The sequence below is a fragment of the Patiria miniata genome, unplaced genomic scaffold (assembly GCF_015706575.1).
Source record: "Patiria miniata isolate m_02_andy unplaced genomic scaffold, ASM1570657v1 HiC_scaffold_7, whole genome shotgun sequence".
In the NCBI taxonomy this organism is placed as follows: Eukaryota; Metazoa; Echinodermata; class Asteroidea; order Valvatida; family Asterinidae; genus Patiria; species Patiria miniata.
This window is the reverse complement of record NW_024037074.1, coordinates 36,105,467-36,124,274: the sequence shown is the minus strand read 5'-3', so window position 1 is coordinate 36,124,274 and position 18,808 is coordinate 36,105,467. Positions and strand designations below refer to the sequence as shown.

The 18,808-nt window shown below is 41.3% G+C and overlaps 5 protein-coding genes across 5 annotated transcripts in view; 2 read left to right on the top strand and 3 right to left on the bottom strand.

The window, feature by feature from the left end:
* LOC119745150 (centrosomal protein of 120 kDa-like) overlaps window positions 1–394 on the bottom strand; it is a 10,829-nt gene extending 10,435 nt beyond the window's left edge. Inside the window, exon 1 of the mRNA XM_038221374.1 lies at window positions 355–394. Coding sequence (XP_038077302.1) covers window positions 355–394 — 40 coding nt within the window. The remainder of the gene's footprint in view (window positions 1–354) is intronic.
* LOC119746104 (centrosomal protein of 120 kDa-like) overlaps window positions 1–18,781 on the bottom strand; it is a 19,425-nt gene extending 644 nt beyond the window's left edge. Inside the window, exons 1-8 of the mRNA XM_038222896.1 lie at window positions 18,554–18,781; window positions 17,282–17,409; window positions 16,340–16,504; window positions 14,949–15,090; window positions 13,741–13,901; window positions 12,477–12,674; window positions 10,909–11,150; window positions 9,728–9,980 (exon numbers count right to left, since the gene is read on the bottom strand). Of these exons, the coding sequence (XP_038078824.1) occupies window positions 9,842–9,980; window positions 10,909–11,150; window positions 12,477–12,674; window positions 13,741–13,901; window positions 14,949–15,090; window positions 16,340–16,504; window positions 17,282–17,409; window positions 18,554–18,749 (1,371 nt within the window). The 5' untranslated portion in view covers window positions 18,750–18,781 and the 3' untranslated portion in view covers window positions 9,728–9,841. The remainder of the gene's footprint in view (window positions 1–9,727; window positions 9,981–10,908; window positions 11,151–12,476; window positions 12,675–13,740; window positions 13,902–14,948; window positions 15,091–16,339; window positions 16,505–17,281; window positions 17,410–18,553) is intronic.
* Window positions 1,173–5,033, top strand: LOC119746102. The gene is made up of 3 exons (XM_038222894.1): window positions 1,173–1,455; window positions 3,132–3,255; window positions 3,673–5,033. Exons 1-3 carry the CDS (start codon window positions 1,340–1,342, stop codon window positions 5,011–5,013), a joined length of 1,581 nt encoding a protein of 526 aa, XP_038078822.1. The 5' UTR covers window positions 1,173–1,339; the 3' UTR covers window positions 5,014–5,033.
* On the bottom strand, window positions 5,431–9,338 carry LOC119746103. The gene is made up of 2 exons (XM_038222895.1): window positions 8,965–9,338; window positions 5,431–7,674 (listed from the first exon to the last, which is right to left on the bottom strand). The coding sequence occupies exons 1-2, from the start codon at window positions 9,167–9,169 to the stop codon at window positions 6,461–6,463; spliced, it is 1,419 nt and encodes a 472-aa protein (XP_038078823.1). The 5' UTR covers window positions 9,170–9,338; the 3' UTR covers window positions 5,431–6,460.
* The window catches only part of LOC119746105 (casein kinase I-like), a 63,399-nt gene continuing 63,275 nt past the window's right edge, over window positions 18,685–18,808 (top strand). Inside the window, exon 1 of the mRNA XM_038222898.1 lies at window positions 18,685–18,808. The gene's annotated coding sequence lies outside the window, so the exon portion shown is untranslated.

The window sequence follows — 18,808 nt, the reverse complement described above, 5'->3', positions numbered from 1 at the left end:
CTTGGTAGTTTTATTTTTCGATGTTTGCAAATGTTGTATATTCCCTTTAAATCCCTGTAATTCGCTGAAACAGGTAAATCTTTTAGATAAAACAAAGTTTGAAAAAATTGTTCACTGTTGTTGTCTTTGTCCTTTTTATCACCATCATCCCAATCACTTACAGAGTGCTGAAGTGTGCCACGTATTCTGTTTCACACGCATAGCTTAAGTGTGAGAAGACTTCATCGCCTGAACCAGCGTGTGAACCAGAACAAAGACAGCTGATGTCAGACTTTGGTACTCTATAACTGATGTCACTCCCATCGACATAACTTTGGTTATTATTGTCCATGTGATTGTCATTATGACCAATACCACTGTCAACACCACCAGCACTAAAAATGATCATCATCATCTTGATTATCACTGTAATCACCACTGACATTGTCACTGTTATTATCTTAGTCACCATTATTGTTGTCATCAATATGTCACGGTCACTTTCATCACCCTTGTCACTCTCAGTGTCATTGTCACTTCCATTGTCACAGTCACCATCATTGTTATTGTCACCCCAATTGTCACTGTGACTGTCACTGTAGTCACAGGAACGGTCACTTTCTGCACCATTGTCAATGTCACTGTCGCTTCTGTAGTCACTGGTACTGTCACCGCTACTGTAACTCCCATCATCACTATAACTGTAGCTGTCACTTTCATAGCCACTGCCATCGTTATTGTCACAATGATAATAATAATAATGTGGTGCTTATATAGCGCTTTATATCAAAGGTCTCCAAGCACTTTACAATAATTACCCCTGTTCGTCAGGTCGTGAGACCAGAGTTTGCAGCAGCTCGAATCAGCGCATTCTGGTCTCTACCCTCACAGGTACCTATTTATGCTCCTGGGTGGAGAGAGGCAATTGAACTAAAGTGTCTTGCCCAAGAGCACAAGCACCATGCTCCCCGTCAGGGTTCGAACCCACGTACTCCTGCATCTCAGTCGAACACCGTAACCATTGGACCACAGCACTCCACACTATCGCCACCAACTCCACTGATGTAAGGCCAAAAAAAATAATAAGTCGGTCTCTGGTCAGCGCGCGCGTCGATTTTAATCATGCGCGTCAATCTTTTTTTTTTCCCAAAATGTTCCGCGGTAGCTCCAACAGCACCCTCTATGGGAGACTTTCTGAGATCTCCGTCAATAGAGGGCAGCAGACCTACCGGGTAAATTTTTCGCGCGGGAACTATTACTAGTATAAGTTTTGGCAAATTTGTACGTCGCTGCGTGAGTGCGTCGGATCGTCTGCCATCGCATCGACATCTGCCATCTGCTCGTATCGACTATCATCATCATGATGTCTGCTAGGCCTAATCCTGATTATGGTTCAATGACCTTGAAAGATCTGAGGGCAGAGCTGAGAAAACGAAACGCGAAACAGTCAGGAAGAAAACATGAACTTGTCACAAGGTGGGTTTATTTGGTTCCTCAACACTAGTAATAGTAGTACGAGTAGGCCTAGGCCTACAACTGTACAAGTTGTGATATAGACTCGTCATGTTCTCTCTCGACGTTTACCCCGACTTTCCACATCACTGTTGCCAAACTTCTTTGTTGACAACTTCAAATTCAATAACTGAAATACTGGTACTGTTTTTACTGGCACAATGCTTTCTATTGAACGTCTGTGAACAATTTCGGTGTCATGAAATTTTCAATCCGAAATTCAAAATCTGAATTGGGCCGGAAATTGGGCACAAATCGGCTGAGTGTTCCCGAACGTAGGCTACGTGGTGCACTTCAATAACTCTCGGAAAATTTCCAAAATAATATTTAAGAATTTCGGTAAAGTTGATAAATTGTAATACTAATAGGCTAAACCATTATTTTCTCTCCTCAGAATTATGAGGCTCCACGTGCCCAACTAGAAGTTTGTCAGAAAATTATTTTCTCATTTTTGGGGGACATTTTCAAATGGTTCACTCACTGTGCACTTCGATATAAAATCGGAAAAATCACGCCGAAATACATTTTTCTTCTAACTTTGTAACAGGTAGATGGGAGTGTTTAGAACTTGATAAAATTTCACTTTCTGTGAAATTTCAGTTAATACTTTTGCTCTAACGTTACCAAGGCGCTAGAGGCGAAAAATCAAAGTGCGCCATGTTAGGGGCCGCGCCATGGTAGGGGCCGCGCCATGGTAGGGGCCGCGCCATGGTAGGGGCCGCGCCATGGTAGGGGCCGCGCCATGGTAGGGGCCGCGCCATGGTAGGGGCCGCGCCATGGCAGGGGCCGCGCCATGGCAGGGGCCGCGCCATGGCAGGGGCCGCGCCATGGCAGGGGCCGCGCCATGGCAGGGGCCGCGCCATGGTAGGGGCCGCGCCATGGTAGGGGCCGCGCCATGGTAGGGGCCGCGCCATGGTAGGGGCCGCGCCATGGTAGGGGCCGCGCCTAGGGGCATACATCAACAATACTGCATGGGAGCATGGCCACTGACATGACTGATGGCCGATCATCTGTATTTTATAAACTCAATCGGAAAGATTCCCATATCTGGCCATCACTAATTTGTCCCTTCAATGACTTTAATAGCAGCCATCAGAAATGTCCTAAAAATTTAGGGAAAAGCAGGGAAAATATTGAAGCATTTACTGAGAAAACACAAATTTTCAGACCAGTCTCATCATGATCATCATTCATGCACATGTACTGTTGTACATGCATGATCATGTAGCCTAGCCTCAGGCTCAAGGTTTGTCATGTTTGTGCACAGCCACAGGGCATGCAGGGTGTCAAGTGATGTCTAGCACATTAAATAGTTGCTGCTACTTAAAGTTTTAGTAGCCTAGCAGCAGCTATTTCAATTTATAGTGACAGATCTAAACTGGTCTGTTGGCTAGGCCTAATTTTAAAAAGGAATTTTTGTGTGGAGCACAACAAAAATATTTGTGACATAAAATTAGGCTTAATCCCAGGCCCTAAGTTTAACCTCAGACCTTGACCGAAAGGCCTACTCCTCAAATATGTTTGTTGATGTATTTTTTTTTTCTTTAGACATCTCAATTGAAAATTGATGTGTTGGGATCGAATCATACGAAAATCAAAATTTTTCAAGTTATCTAAATTTCCAAATGCTTTGATTTCAGACTGGAAAGTTATGACAGGAATTTCAACTTCGGCCATACGTGTATCCAGTGTGAAGATGAGAGGGGTTTTCAGATGACCACACCTAAACCAACAGATTACAAGGACATCAACACCGACAGTAAGGTATGTGTGTATATTACACCTGGAAATAGGATTTTTAAATTCTACTGATACCATCAGTTCTTAAATGCAAATCTGGAGGTGTTTTATTAATGCAATCATAGCAGCGCCCTCGTGTGTTGTGATAAAGCATGCAAATTGTAAATAGTCAAAAAGTAAACATTGTCATCATTTAAATCAAAACAGCCTCTCCATTTTGTTATCTGCTGGCATGGATATCTGACAAAAGAGTGGCTTGGCATGTGTTCATTGCCTTGACGTGGTAAGATTCAGGTCTACTGGTCGCACTCGGGTTTGCGCTGTGGTTCTTTCCTCGTATGGATTGCAAAACAATGGCTTATCATATTTGTTTTTTAATTTCCTTTGAGTTCTGCTGAATTGTTTTGGTTTTTACACAACTGTCATCTTGTCAAATTTCAGATTCCAGTGGTAACAGCAGATAGCATCACAACCTTTCACGAGCTTCATGGGCAAAATTTGAAAGAGAAGACAGAGGCACTCTACTACGGGAAATTTCTGCAGTCAGTACGCTACTGCAACCAAGATGAAACTGTGTACTTCATTGGCAGAGTTTCCGCGGAAATGAAAACAAAGGTGATATATAAGGTCGATATAAAGATAAACAAACATGGAGTGGTTGAAGAGTCCCAATGTGAATGTGCTGTTGGCTTGGGACCGGAGGCCCACTGCAAGCATGTAGCTGTAGTACTCTTTGCTCTTTCTAAAAGAAAGGAGGGCATCATAACCAAGGACACATGTACTGCAAAGCTGCAAACATTTCATCATCAAAAGAAATATACTGGCACACCAGTTTTGATGAAGGATTTGAAGCTACGCAAAAAAAACAACCTACATGATCTTAAGGACTTTGATCCCAGGCCGGTTGAATTCAGAAATAGGCCTGGATATCCAGATTCATTCAGAAGCGTCTGGCTCAACTCTCAAACAGAAGATCTACCAATCCGGCAAGTATATGCACCAGCAAACATCATGGCCATCAATAATGACCATGATTATCTAGAGAAAACTCTTGAAGAGTACTTTCTTGATGAATTGGATGTGATTACCATCAGTGAGGAAACCTGTGCAATGACCGAAGAGGCTACACGAGGGCAGAGTGCAAATAAAGTGTGGACAGAAGAGAGAACAAAGCGTCTACATGCCTCCAACTTCGGCAGAATTTGTAAGGCAGGACCCAGAACAGATTTGACTAAAATGGCACAGTCACTCACCAAAACTGAGACTTTCACTAGTAAATACACCGAACATGGGAAAAAATATGAGTCTATTGCAGTAAAAGACTATTGCACTGAAACAGGTAACAAGGTTGACAGTTGTGGCATACACGTATGTGCAGAGCACCCATTCTTGGGTTGTTCCCCAGATGGTCTTGTAGGCAGGGAGGGCATTATTGAGGTCAAATGTCCATACACTTGTAAAGATCTTGAAATATCTCCAGCAGATGTTCCTTACTTGAAATATGATGTTTTGGGTGAATTGGCTCTGAAGGAGAATCATAACTACTATTATCAAGTTCAGGGGAACATGCTCTGTACCGACAGACAATGGTGTGATTTTATAGTGTGGACATTTAAAGATGTGAGAATAATGCGAATTCAACGCAATAATAAATTCATCGAAGAAGCAACAACAAAATTACAGTACTTCTTTGATCATCACTTTAGGAAAGCAGTATTAGACAAGTATTTTTACAGGGAAACTGACAAGTACACATTTTGCTCTACACAGATGGAGGAATAAATAACACTGATATTACTGAAAATCATCTTTTATTCCTGATATCTACATGTACATGTAAATATACATCACAAATATACATGTACGTGTACAATGTAGATCTCATGTACACTTAAGTTCAAACCATACTTTTGTAGAGCTATTATTGCTAGTATTAGTATTGCTTCATATTTTGTCTCTAAACCCAACTCCCTAAGCATTTATCTTTGAAACCTTCCTGAATCAACCATGATTCCTGAGAAAATTGGATGATTGAATAAGCTTCTTATTTAATACCTTTGATGTTTTCATTGTTTCTCATGTGTATTTACATGGTAAGAGACAACAGAGATAATTTATGACCACTGGACACAGGAATTAATTTTTATAAATTAATTTGAGTAAAAAAAATAAGGACACCAACATAAGGAGTTACAACTCTTCCATTTCCTGATAAACCTTTATTTATTTCATTTATTTTTGAAAATAAATAACTATGAAAACTGTCCTTGGGGATGAGAAACTATCTCCACACTTTAAAGTTATATAAACAGAGAAATATTACTATTTGTTGTACTTTTTTTTAGATGCACGGCACACTTTAGTGACCAAGTATTGTACATATATGTGGAAATAGCCTCCAATATATTTTCTCAATTTCCAATACCGAGGGGAACTAATATCGCCTTCCAACCCTCACACCATGTTATACAAGTATACTCTGTTTTCTTTGTGAGAAGTGTGACCTCGTGTATGACATATATATAGGCCAAACAAAAATAATAATTCTGCGTCCAGTTACCCTACCTACCCTATTTTGACAGTCCGACCCTAATTTTGTTTTGGAAAAAAAACGAAAAAAACTCCAAAACCATCCATTACTACCTTTTACCCTCAGTCGGCTACAGGCAGACACCTATATGTGATCAAAACAAACTAATTGCAAAAAAATAATTCCCTACCTACCTAGCCTATTTCAAATGCCATGAAATCGGAAACAGAAATATTTTGTTTGGCCTTATTTAAATACTGCATTTACTTCTTGCCAGCAATAAAAAAGTTAAGCCTCACAAATTTGTAGTGAAAAGCTATTTCAGATTTATTTTGATCCTTAATAAAAATGTATTAAATTTGTTTTGTCCTCACCCTATGAGTTATGGGCTTCATTCATGAATCGGCCATATTAAATTGAAAGTGAGGTTAAATCTTCATTTTTGGAACTTGCCAAGAGAAATGAAAGCAATGACATAAAGTTAATAAAAAATTTATACCAGTCAGCTCTGATGAATAATTTAGAATTTGTGATGAACCATGCCCTAACGTTTGAAGCCAAATTAAAAAAAAAATGAAAGTGAGGCTATAGTAAACAAATAGTCTAGCACCATCCCATTCAACAGTCCACAATTTATAAAATACATTCAGGGAACACGACCAAAATGGCTTCCTCATGAATAAGGCCCATGGTATGTGACTATCTTGAAATGATACATTTCCTGAAGTTAACAAGCATAAAACAAATAAATGCAATGTCTGAAGACAGAATTGTCTCTGTGTGATTCAGTGGCTGTGTCAATATTTTATATGTTTTCCCAAGTCCAATAATCCTTTCAACATGAACTCTTTTGCTAGATATTTTTCTATCTCTTGCAACAGATTCACCTGTCATTCTGTTCTTGTTCTTGAAGAAAGTAGGAATGTTCACTGTCACATCCACTGGTGCAAACAAGTCCTGTACATCAAAACCTTTATCAGCCATTATTGAATCACCTTTGTTGACTTTATTAATTAATCCACTCCTCTCGATCATCTGTCTGTCACTGGTCGAACCACCATATGCACCGGACATGTGGGACATCAAACCTCCTGGTGTTATACCAACCAGTGCTTTAGCAGTGTTACGGTTTTTGTAAGTTGAAAATGTTACCTGCTGGGCAGCAGGTGCCTTAGGCTTCTTGACTGGGAATTCAAAGCCATCTAGGATAGTTCGAGTGCTTGGAAACTTGGCCTTGAAATCAGACGGAGCATAAAAGCTGACCAAGTCACTATCTGGCCAAATATCTATCTCTCTCCACTGAAGATGCATGAATCTAATCCAGGTTGCAAAGATACTGTATACCTCCGATTTACTGATCTTAAACATTCGACTCAATTCAAAATTGACTGTATATCTCCTGCATTTAATTATAGTCAAAAATAGTTGATCTGGTACAGATAAGGATGGCCTTTTTCCATTAACATATGTTAACTCAAAGGCACATGGTCCTAGCGAAGCAAGTACATCCATGAAGTTGAGATAGTCTTGAAGCCCTGTGTAGTAGTGTACTCCTTTGGGGTCGTTCTTGAAATCATGAATTGTAAATCCCTGTACCTTAGTCCCAGAGTCTGTCTGTGTATGTGCAGATACTGATGCTGGTAGGGTTTCTGGCAGGTCCGTTTGGATGGCCTGGTCATGTACTTCTTGTTCTTCGCTGTTCACATTTACCACCATTGCAATGTCCAGATCAAGGTCAACATCAACATCCAGAGACAGCTCATCAGAATTCCTATCACAGGTACCCTCTCTCTTTGCACAGCGTTCTGTATAGCGGTTCGTCCTTGAGACAACTGCAGAAGTTGGTTGCTTTGTCCATGAGAACTGGCTTGGAACAGCATCTGGTTTCAACTTTCTTCGTTGCAGTTTGACACCTGCAAAAATAAAAAAAGAAATATGTAATGATGAACATTTTATGTATGTATGTTTGGTAGACTTTTTGAGGGGTAAATATGCAAAATGTAGTCTCACGATGGGTGTTTCACAGCTTGGGAGACCCAACTCTAATCAACGGCAGCGGGGCCAGGGGGCATCCCCCCCTCCACTTTTTCGACTGGGGGACATGCCCCTCACTTTTGACAGGTCCTACACAGTGAGCATCACTAAAATGGTAGATGGTCTCACAACTCCCCCCCCCCCCCCCCACTTTGAAAATCGTTCTGCTGCCTTTTAGTTTTACTCCAATACTAATCACACAGTATTTATATAGTGCAGCAATGTCTGGTATAGCCAAAATAAGGCGCTGATGAAGGGAAGCGGATGATACACTCACGTTAATTGGGGCTGCCATCCCCCCTGCTAATTCACGATAAGTATCCTGGGTTCTTTTACATGCATAAGGCTTAGTACATGGGACCTCAAGCTTAACGTCCCATCCACAGGACGCGACCCTACAGATGACACACAGGAAGCCTTCTATATGCCTCAGATTAATGCCACATTGATCTCAGTCGGCCATCCAACCAAGGACTATACATGAAACTGTTTCCCATCCAAGAATACTAAGTTGCTCATACTTTGATAATGTGCAACTGGCTCATCCATTGAGCTATTAAACTGTCTGGTCTCCCAATCTAGGTGATTCAGGTTGTATCTTGAGTGCGTCTTTATGCAGGATCATTGTCATTGTCAATGATTTTGGTCAAACATTTTCCAATCGAATGACTGAAAACATGTCCTCACAATGCGTCCGAGTTGGTCATGGTTGGTTCCGAGTTGGTCCCGAGTTGGTCATGGTTGGGTCGGAGTTGGTAATCCGTCAGGGAAAGATTCCCATATCTGGCCATCACTGAACACCCTGTGCACAAACCCTATGAGACTGGTCTGGACATTTTTAAGTGTTTTCTCAATAAATACTTCAATATTTTCTCTGCTAAATTTGACTCTTTAGGACATATTATCACTTTCTGATGGCTAATAGGTCACTGAAGGTTAAAATGAGAGGTGGCCAGATATGGGAATCTTTCCCAGAGTTGGATTGAAACCCCACTATTACTACTAACTACTACTCTACATCATACATGTACGTAAATCAGGTCAAAGTTAAACGTCAACGTTTAGTAAACTTTAACGTTGCCAAAGTCCATGGGTTTAATAATCATAAATGGTTGATTTAGAGTATGGGAGGCCCGTTAAGGCCTAAATCTCGACAAAAAGTAACTTACCAGACTTTCCGAACTGTTGATAGTCAGATGTTATGAAGTGTTCCGAGCAGACAACATCACTTAGAGACGGCCACCATGACCGGCCTGTGTCATCTTTCACCCGTCGTATGGCCACTCGCCAAGCATTACACCTCTTTCTTTCCTTTGGAAATTCATGTCCACCTCTTCCTGAACACGTCGGCACAGCACATGGAGTATTTGGCATAATTATGTATGAGAAGCGGGTGATTTTCTACAGCAAGCTAAGTCGAAAACCGCGCCGACGTCGATACGCAATGTACACAAGTTATGCAAGTAAACTTCAGACGATTTTTTTCGTGTAGTTTACCCGGTAATGAGCGCCCTCTCTCGGTGACTCGCGGAGATTGGAAAGTCTCCCATTGCCGCACCTCCTCAATTTTTTTTTACCAAAGAGCACCAAGGAATGGGAAATTGCACCAAGGCAAGTGATCGAGAGCACCAAGGCAAATTATGGAGGACACCAATGTACATGAGGACACCAAAAACGCAAAATAGTACCCCACCTTGTCTGTACAATCCAAGCTTGAAGAAAAAAAGAAAAAAACAAAACAAAACAAAAAAGGCCGCGTCCCCGCATCAATTCCGGAACTTTGGTCTGACCAGAGACCGAATATATTTTTTTGGGGGGCCTAATCATCATTATCACCATCATCATCTTCACCATCATCACTATTAAGATCACCAACCATTATCACCACCTTCACCATTTGTCATCATCCTCATCGTCATCTCATCAACTCACCTTTCCTGTCACCTCTCTTGACCTCCTCCTCAGGAATACTGCCTGCATCGGCATCCGTCCTGCTGGTATCCGTAGGCTCTGTGTAACTATCCTGACTCCCACCGGCTGGTGAGTTCAGACACTTGGGCCCTTCTTTGGCGGGCTGCTGTGGGGGTCTACCCTGCCCATCGCCGGGGGGCTTTGGAGGGGTGAGGTGAGGGGGAGTAGGTGGAGGAATCCTAGATGGGGCTGAGGTGGGTTGAGAGGAGGGCACCTGAGGTAGAGAGGTAAATTACTTACCATTAGAATGAACAGTATGATAAAAAGATGAACTGTAATATTCCACAGACTGCTTTTTATCGTACAATAAGCCAGTTCGGTATTCCAACTGCGCATGTGCACATCAAGATTTGACGATTTTTCTTTCATAGTAAAAGCATAGTGGGGTACCAGCAAAATTGAAGAGATCGTTGTGTTCTCAAGTAACATTTTGCCCACACAAAAATGTTTGGACAACGAAATGTTTTTAGATGTCTGGTGTGTCCAAACTTTTGTGCGAACAAAAGTTTACATCTCTTTTCGATTGCAAGAAAAATTACACAATGCAGATTTGGTTACCACATCCCCCATAGCCTTGTGTGCATTTATTTATCTGCCGCGTTTATCCTGGAAAAAAATCATGGAATTGTTGTGCACCAGACTATTTAGGAATACCTAACTGACTTATTTTCTCGAATTCAATCCAAGAAAAGTTCATGATCAGCAAATAAACAAATAATAAGCCGTCAACAGTCATCATACAAATTATGAGTAATGTTGAATATCATTGTTCAAATATTATTTATAATGCCATTCTCCAATTCACTGTGTTATTTTTGAGGTTTCAAATGAGCAAATCTCCGAGCAGAAATTTAACAACAGAAAAGAAACAGTATCAGATTTAAAATGGCCATTTATCTTGACAAGCTCTCTGCTTGAGTTCAACATTAAATCTGCACTACTCAATAAAGGGTTGTGGGTTCGAGCCCCACCTACGCAAACTTATAAATTTATTTTTACGCCCTCTCAGACAGCGTGCAGCATTTAGTGCTTATAAAGAGATCACATCAGTAAAATGCTTAACCAAACATTTTCAAAACCAATTTCAATTTTTTTCCTCACATCACAGTTTTCAAATTTTGAACTTGCTGACAAGTTCTTACCTTTGGTAGGACGGGCTGTAGTGGTATCTCCTCCCTCCGTAGAGCGACAGACACCCCGACGCACGCAGTGCTGCTACCATCCCCCGGGGTATCGCCGGCTGGGAGAGTGGGGGAGGGGCAAGACGGAAGGACCCTTCTAGGATGAGGGGCTGTTTGTTGATGGCGTCGCTGTGGGGCCGCAGGAGAGAATTCAAGGGGATCTCGGCACTGCCCAGGGATTGCTCGCCGCAGCACAGATGCAACTGTGAGAGATGGGATTATCGTTAACTCCTCAAGTACAGAATATAGGATGCGTCCGAAACTCTGAATTACTTGGCTATGACTTGAAATAACACATTCAGCTGCTGCAGCTGCTGAAGCATTTTTTAAAAAGACCTTCTGGGCAATTCCACGGTTACTCACGTTACATTTTTGAAGTACTTTTGAGTTTCCTTGGGCTGTAATTACCTTACTGAAAAGGTTTAATAACTGTTATCCCCATGGTAGATAGAGTAGACCTAGACCTACCTAAGCACCAAAGATGACATCCAGAAAAACGTATGTATGTATGATAAACAAGATGCACAAAATCGGTTACTCACATTACATTTTCGTAACGTGAGTAACTGATTTTGTGCGTCTTATTTATCATACATAACACATTTTTCTGGATGTCATCTTTGGTGCTTAGGTAGGTCTAGGTCTACTCCATCTACCATGGGGATAACAGTTATTAAACGTTTTCAGTAAGGTAATTACAGCCCAAGGAAACTCAAAAGTACATCAAAAATGTAACGTGAGTAACCGTGGAATTGCCCTTCTGGATTCTCCAAAATTCAATATGCAGGTATCTAACATCATGGTCAAAACTTTCAAAGGTCGACAGGCCTATATACCTGTAGTGGCTGGACCATACCCGTCTCAGTCCAAGCGCTGAACTGGAAATTGATTTCACGTCACACAGTTTTCCTTTAATTTGGTAAAACATCATTCTATGAGCATATCAGAGGACAATGTTGGTATTGTGAGTTTTTGTTTGCGCCTACTGCAAACATTTCATCCCGTTATTTGTCTTAATTTGATGAATCCTTACAAAAAATAACACGGGTGTGAACAATTTACAAAACCTGAAATCATCAAAAGTTGCTGGTGACTTCTATGACGGTAACATCCTTTAAAAATAGTTGAAGGCAACCTTAGCAACTAAGTACAACTGCAACATTCAACCAATGACCAATGACCAAAGTCCGAGTGTGGTTTGGACTGTGGTTACAAAAAAAACAACTTAAATGGATGACATTTACGTGTTGGGCATGATCAGTGGATCTGAGCTATCACTTGATCAAGAAGAAATGCACTTGTGCGATCAGTCGATCCTGTAGGAAATCTCAGACTTTACTTTCCGTTTTCAAAACAATCCTCCAGAGCCATGAATAAGAAAGATGATCGACTGATGGCGGTGAGATTGACCGATGGTGGCACATTTGACCAAAAGCGCAGCGAGATCGACCGATCGTGCAGATCGACCGATCGTGCCCAACATATGTGCTGAACGATGCAAATGAAGATGTCTCTTGAGCGGTACCCACCGTGAGTGCCGGTTCCCGTGCAAGCATCATCCTGAGCACTGCCACGCTGCTGCGGAGTCGGACCGATGCCCTCTCGGCTGGGAAGCTGGCATTCAGCAGGTCGTGGAACGGCTCGTTGGTGACATCGTTACCAAAGAGGGAGTAGTAGAAGAAGAAACCTTTGTCTCTCGACGGAAGGGGGATGTTGGAAGGTACAAGCTGAAATAAATGTAGTAAAAAGCTTGAAAGTGGCGACATTTGTTATTTGAGTCTGGCAGAGTTTACATTATTAGTTTTGTCCACTTGTTTGTAATGATTTTTTTGTTTTACTTTTTTTTATGCCCGTGTCAGTGTTTTCAATGTGCTTTTTATTAAAGCCCCTTCATCAATTTTATATTTATATCACAGCCTTGGGTGAACAAAACAGTGTTGGATAGAATTTAGATAGAAAACCCTTCATACTTCGTGCTAGGATCGTGCGACACGTTTTGTTGATGCAACAAAAATAATACTCAAAGCTTTGCTTATGACAAGTTTATGCATGCAAAGGTAATTGAAACAAAAAAGTAATAAAAGATATTTATTGGACTAGCTTCAATAAAATGATTTCCAGCACAGATGATATTGAACACTGTGATATTAGTTATCCCAGGAGTGCGAGTGGAACACGGGAGTAATGTAGTCCATTTGTGTCCCACATGCCACGAGGCCGGAAGAAAAGTGGCATATGGAACACAGACACACTACATTTTGGGATAACAACTTTTATCTTCAATCAAACTTGATGCACATTAAAGACAGAATGTGCACGCTGTAGGGACTTTTCAGCGGTTATCCTATCACAAGCGCGTGCAGTAGGAATAGCTCGATACATGGAGTGCAGTATGGATGGTGGTATATGGGCAGCGGCATAGCCATGGTTTTCACCACAGAGGGGCGAGGGGGGGGGGGGCTGGATGTTAGGGGAGGATGCCCAATTTCTGTTATTAACCCAACCATGGTCACTTATAAGACTAACAAATTTCCAGGGGGGGGGCGCTACTGGGCGGCGAAAAATGTTTTTTAAAGGGTGGCGTGCGCCCCCCATCCCCCCCCTCCCTTTGGCTACGCCGCTGTATATGGGATCATATCACACTGTTGTTGCCATAGATCAACCAATCAGGCTTCACGATTCAAGTTTGCTTGAAGATAAAATAACATATACTGCATACACAGTTGAGAATATTAAAGTAATGGGAACTTTGAAGTGGGTACCTGCGCTAGATTTGGAAATTGAAGTGGGTACCTGTGCTAGATTTGCAGCATAGGCAATGGTGACAGACAACACGAAACTTTCGGTGCATTGGTCAGTAGGCCCGATCTGGTAAAAGCCATCCGTGTCATTCAGAATGGGCTTGAGAAAACTTGGGTCTATCTCCACATCGGAGGAGTCTTCATCCGGCATGCCTGTTGATGAAGAAAGTTTGAAATTCCTTGAATGAGGTAAGGAAAGAATCTGAAAACTTCTGGACTGTACTGGAGTGTTGTACTCGGGTACATGAACATCACAAGTATATCACAAGTTCAGTCACAAGCAACAGGGGATGAATAACTACAAAAGGCTAATTTTGTCAAAGTTCATTTGAACAGCTTGTGAGTTGACTTGGGACTGGGGGACTTGTGACTGACTTGTGACAGACTTGACTAGAACACTGCTACTTGAGTGTTTGCTTTTTTGCTACATTGCTACTGAGTGACCAAACGAAAACAGGTACCGAGTCAAAATTGCTGAAGGGTTAAAAATGATATAGGTTCCGATCGTATGACGTCCAAGTACCACGTGACCATCTGGTTTCCCCGTGGTCTGCCACTACCGTGCTTTGTAAACAGGACGAAAGGGCTGACTTTCACATTTAAAAAAATGAATTCTTTATCAATGGCATAAAATTATATGGTCACTACCTGTGCAGTATACAGTTGTCATAATTGTGCCAACCCAGCGCTGGGTGTTGGCTCCACATGTTTTTCACAATTTTTGCCCTCCATCACAGCTTTGAAGGCCTGCCTACTACCTACTGTGCGCGGCGCTACATGATCTTTGCCTACTACAATGTCGAAACTGACTTTCTGGTACCCTATTAGGCCGTGTCACATGGGTCAGAAAGAGAGCCCTATTGAACAAAACCCAAGAAACAGATGTGTGACAGGGAAGTCCAGAAGGGAAAACTGCATACGTCTAGACGGGCTGAGGAATTAGTTATACTTTCCATAGGAAAAAAAGCCATACCTGTCTATGCTGGACTTGAAACTGCTGAACTGTGGATTTACCAAAAACATGCGATCCAAATGGCTTTCAAGCTCACAAGAATCTACGGCTGTGTCCAAATAACTTGGCTATGGCTGGCATTTACACAAGCACCTATGGAAGCGACTGAATCCACTTGTCATAGACACGGGTGTTACTGTTAGCCGTGAGGTGATTGAAAATAAAATTTGACAATAATTATGCCATACCTGGGGCCCTCCTCGGAGGGGCAGCCTTTGCCCTGAAACTGTCCTCTTTGGCCTGTGTGTCCGCCTCTAGGGACACGCCCACCTTCAGCTGGGGCTTGTGCCGGTTGTACTTGGTGTTCAACAAGGGATACCACTTGCTTGTCTGGAGGAAGGGAAACAAACTCATTGTTAATTCTGGCAAAAATGGCGTTCTGGCATTCTGGCAAAAATGAGACAGAACTGGGGACAGGTCTTAGTGGAGAAAAATGCAAAAACCAAATTCAGGTGATTTGTTTTTGATTTTAGGATTTATTGATATTTGTAATCTTTGACATGTCTACTAGACATATTTTAAAGAAATAGTATAAAAATCGTGGACAAATTTTGTTGAAGGAAAAACAACTGGCATCTTTCATTTTCACGAATAAAAAAAATTGGTACTTTGAAGGCATTTTTCTCAGTATTTACTTTGTTGATGTCGATTAATGTGAAATTTGAACAGCCATAACTTGTCAGTGCAGGAGATAAGGCTCTCACTGTGGCTGGTCCAAATCAAATTTCACACAGAATGCCTACTCTTAAAAAGCTTGTTGGTTGAGTGGTTAAGACATCTCCACGTCTTCGTAAGCCAGAAGTTCTGGGTTCGAATCTAGCCCAACACGACAATTAGTTGGTTTTTTTTTTGCTCACAAGCTCTAAGATGGCACTGAGAAGACAGTGTTTAGCAGGAGGTCATGGGTTCGAGTCCCACATGTGCAAGCATTTGCATCTTTTCTCACATCCTGTCAGACATATATATATTCAGTGCTTAAAGGTATAGTCCATCATTTGTAATTTGTGCATTTTGTTCGTTTGAAGCAACAAAAGTGCTCAAAATCTAAAAAAAGGGTGCTGCACAACGAACCTGATGAAGTTTCAGCTCAGCTTAAGCTGTATATTTGGAGAAAAACAACATTCTAGGATCTCGATTTCAAATCAAAAGTTGCTGAATCATGTTTTGAATTGGGCCTGAATTCAGCGTCCGAGACACATTCTTATTGAGCTGATTGCAGCTACGCGATGTCGCGCATCGATCCGACGAATTATAGCAACCACGAGCTCGTGTGCATCTTACGCTTGCGCGCACTTCGCCAAATTAAAAAAAACACCTTTATTATAACGGAAATTTCCAACGGTACTTCTTAAGATGCACCGTTGGAAAGGCCTTCTTTTGCTGATTTCTTCAAAATGACAGCTTGCCAGAAAGAATAATTTCACAGGGAGTTTAGTCCCCTTAAACAAGTGTGTTTTTCAACAATAATTACGTCAGTTACTTTTTGGATAGCTGCAAATGATGGACTCCGGCTTTAAGTTATAAGATAATGTTGGTGAAAGCGGTGATGGGTTACATGGCAACCTTTACGATGACATACCACAGGGACTTTAGCCGGTGAGGCTTCCTGCATTATGGCCGTCCTGAGGTCCAGCATAACGTAGCCCACATTCTCCTTGGCGTTAGTGGCCGGGTCCAGGGCAAAGCACACCAGCTTGATGGGGGTGCGCTGCAAGCGATGCTGGTGTAAGGCCTTCTTGCTAACCTGCTCGGGGAACAGAAACACCACAAAGATGGTGTCACCACAAATGAAAAATAAAAAGATTAAAGATCCAAGAAATCTATTTGACAACTGTTTGACAGACCTATGCAGAAACTATGGCAAATTGTAAAAGTCAAATAATTAGCTTTTTTTTTTACCCATTGTGCATGGTTCGGAGATCGTTATCTCAAATACTCATGGACACTTCACAAATAAATAAAACAATTGTTAAATCTAATTATGTTACTCTTGTTACAAAAAACAAATCCAGTCACAAATTGAGTAACTCGTAAAAGTAGATCTCAAATTTAAGAGCTGCTAAACCCACAACTTTGCAAAACCTAGTAACCTTTTATTAGTCCTCCAAATCTAAGGGTTGACGCTGGGTTGACACAGGGTTGAAAACATGCAGTGTTTCACACTTGACAATTGACAATTTCCAACCCTGAGCCAACCCTGTGTCAACCCTGCGATTGACTTCGCCCCGGGTTGAACAAATATGACATTTCTTGGCTGCTCCAGACCAGGGTTGAGATTTTCAATCCGGGCTGCAACTCTCGCCAGGGTTCAAAACAGTAGTAGCCGAGTGAAATACGCTCAGTTTGCATGAAACATGTGTGAAACGATGCGGGGTTGAACACAGGGTTGATAAATAAAAAAATTCAACCCGGGGTTGCAGTGGGTTTGCCCAGGGTTGAGTTCAACCTGGGTTGAGAGGCTCTAGTGTGAAAAATCCTTTTTCATTTGATATCGTCTGGTATATTACTTATCGTAATTTACCTCCCAAGCTAACTCAGTACATAGTTCAGGTGTTTCAGTGTGCGCCACAGGGTCAGTGGCCAGGTGCTCCCCATCAAAGCGTGTCTCTATCAGTAGCTGGTGGCGAGACCGTTTGGGGAACTTTCTCCCTAGTGTGTGGGTGAAGAATGAAGGAAAAGTAAGTTATGCTACATTTCATGTCATTAAATCAGGGTAATTATGAAGTTACAGCACTGTTCCTATAGAACGAACATTATACATCATTAGGTTATTGGACTCTCCTACTAATTACTATTGAGCAAAACCAACAGGAAATTCAGGAATTTTGTGGAAATTTTTGCAGTATTTTGATTTCTTTTAGGGAAATTCTGTGGTAAAAACCTTGACAAAGACCACAACCAACAAGCAACGCGAAAATAGAAATGGTGATCACTGCGATGCACCGTGAATGCACAAAACTGTGTTGATTCACATGGCATTAATTGCAAAATTGAAAAGAAATTTTCATTTTTTAGCAAAAAAATACTATTCAGAATGATTAAAAACAGGATTGTTAAAAATTAAAAGAAGACGATTTAAAGTTTAAATGCAAACATCATTTAGGAATGATAAAAACACTCGCGAGCTTCAAATGAAAGTAGGGCCCGTAACTTAACAATTGGAAATATCAGCCCGGCAGATTGTCATTGGTCATTTGGTAAGTTACTACAACATTCCATTTGTGGTCAAGGCAATTTCAATGATGAATGAATGCCTCATAGGCGGCCTACGCATGATAAAAAAAAATGAAAAGAAAAAAAAATAGAAACCCTAATTTTGCAGGATTTTTTTTTCAAATTAAAGTCATGCTTAAACAAAGTTTAAGTGTTGTTTAATGAGCTGTTACTCAAAAGAAAAAAGAAACAGATGTAGTATCCTGACGCCACATGTGTGGTTGTGTACAAAATCTATGGATCAAGAGCTGAGTGCATTTTCAAACTTTTTTTTAACAAAATTGAAAATGTTTGCCCCCTACCAAATTCATGTCTTTTCAACATTTTTCAATGACTGACCTTCACTGAGATAATATATGATGAAAAAACATGTGTCAGGGATACATTCTTTCCCCCAAAAAGAAAAAACAACAACTTAGGCCTACTCAGTACTTCAAAGTTAAAACAAGTAAAGTATACAGCAAATTCCCAAGAAATAGCGCCCTCAATGTTGACACTGCAAAACCAAAACCGGCCAGCACTTTCATTTCTATATTTGTTTCCATTTTAACAATGAAGGCGACGTTATTCTATTTTTTACCTTCCAGAATCGAGACGACAATGAGAAACTTTTCCCTCGTCACCATACTGTAATACCATAAGATACTTTTATCGGTCTTAAATGCCGCGATATATGCGCTGAAACAAGTTTCCGGTAAATTTGAAAACAGCCGCCATGTTTGATCGGTGGTTGGCGCATGCTCGATGACCTTTGTTTGTGACCCGCGATGGGACATGACGTCATCTCGCCCGATTTGGGAGTGCAATTTTTAACTAACGCAAGGAAACGGAAAAG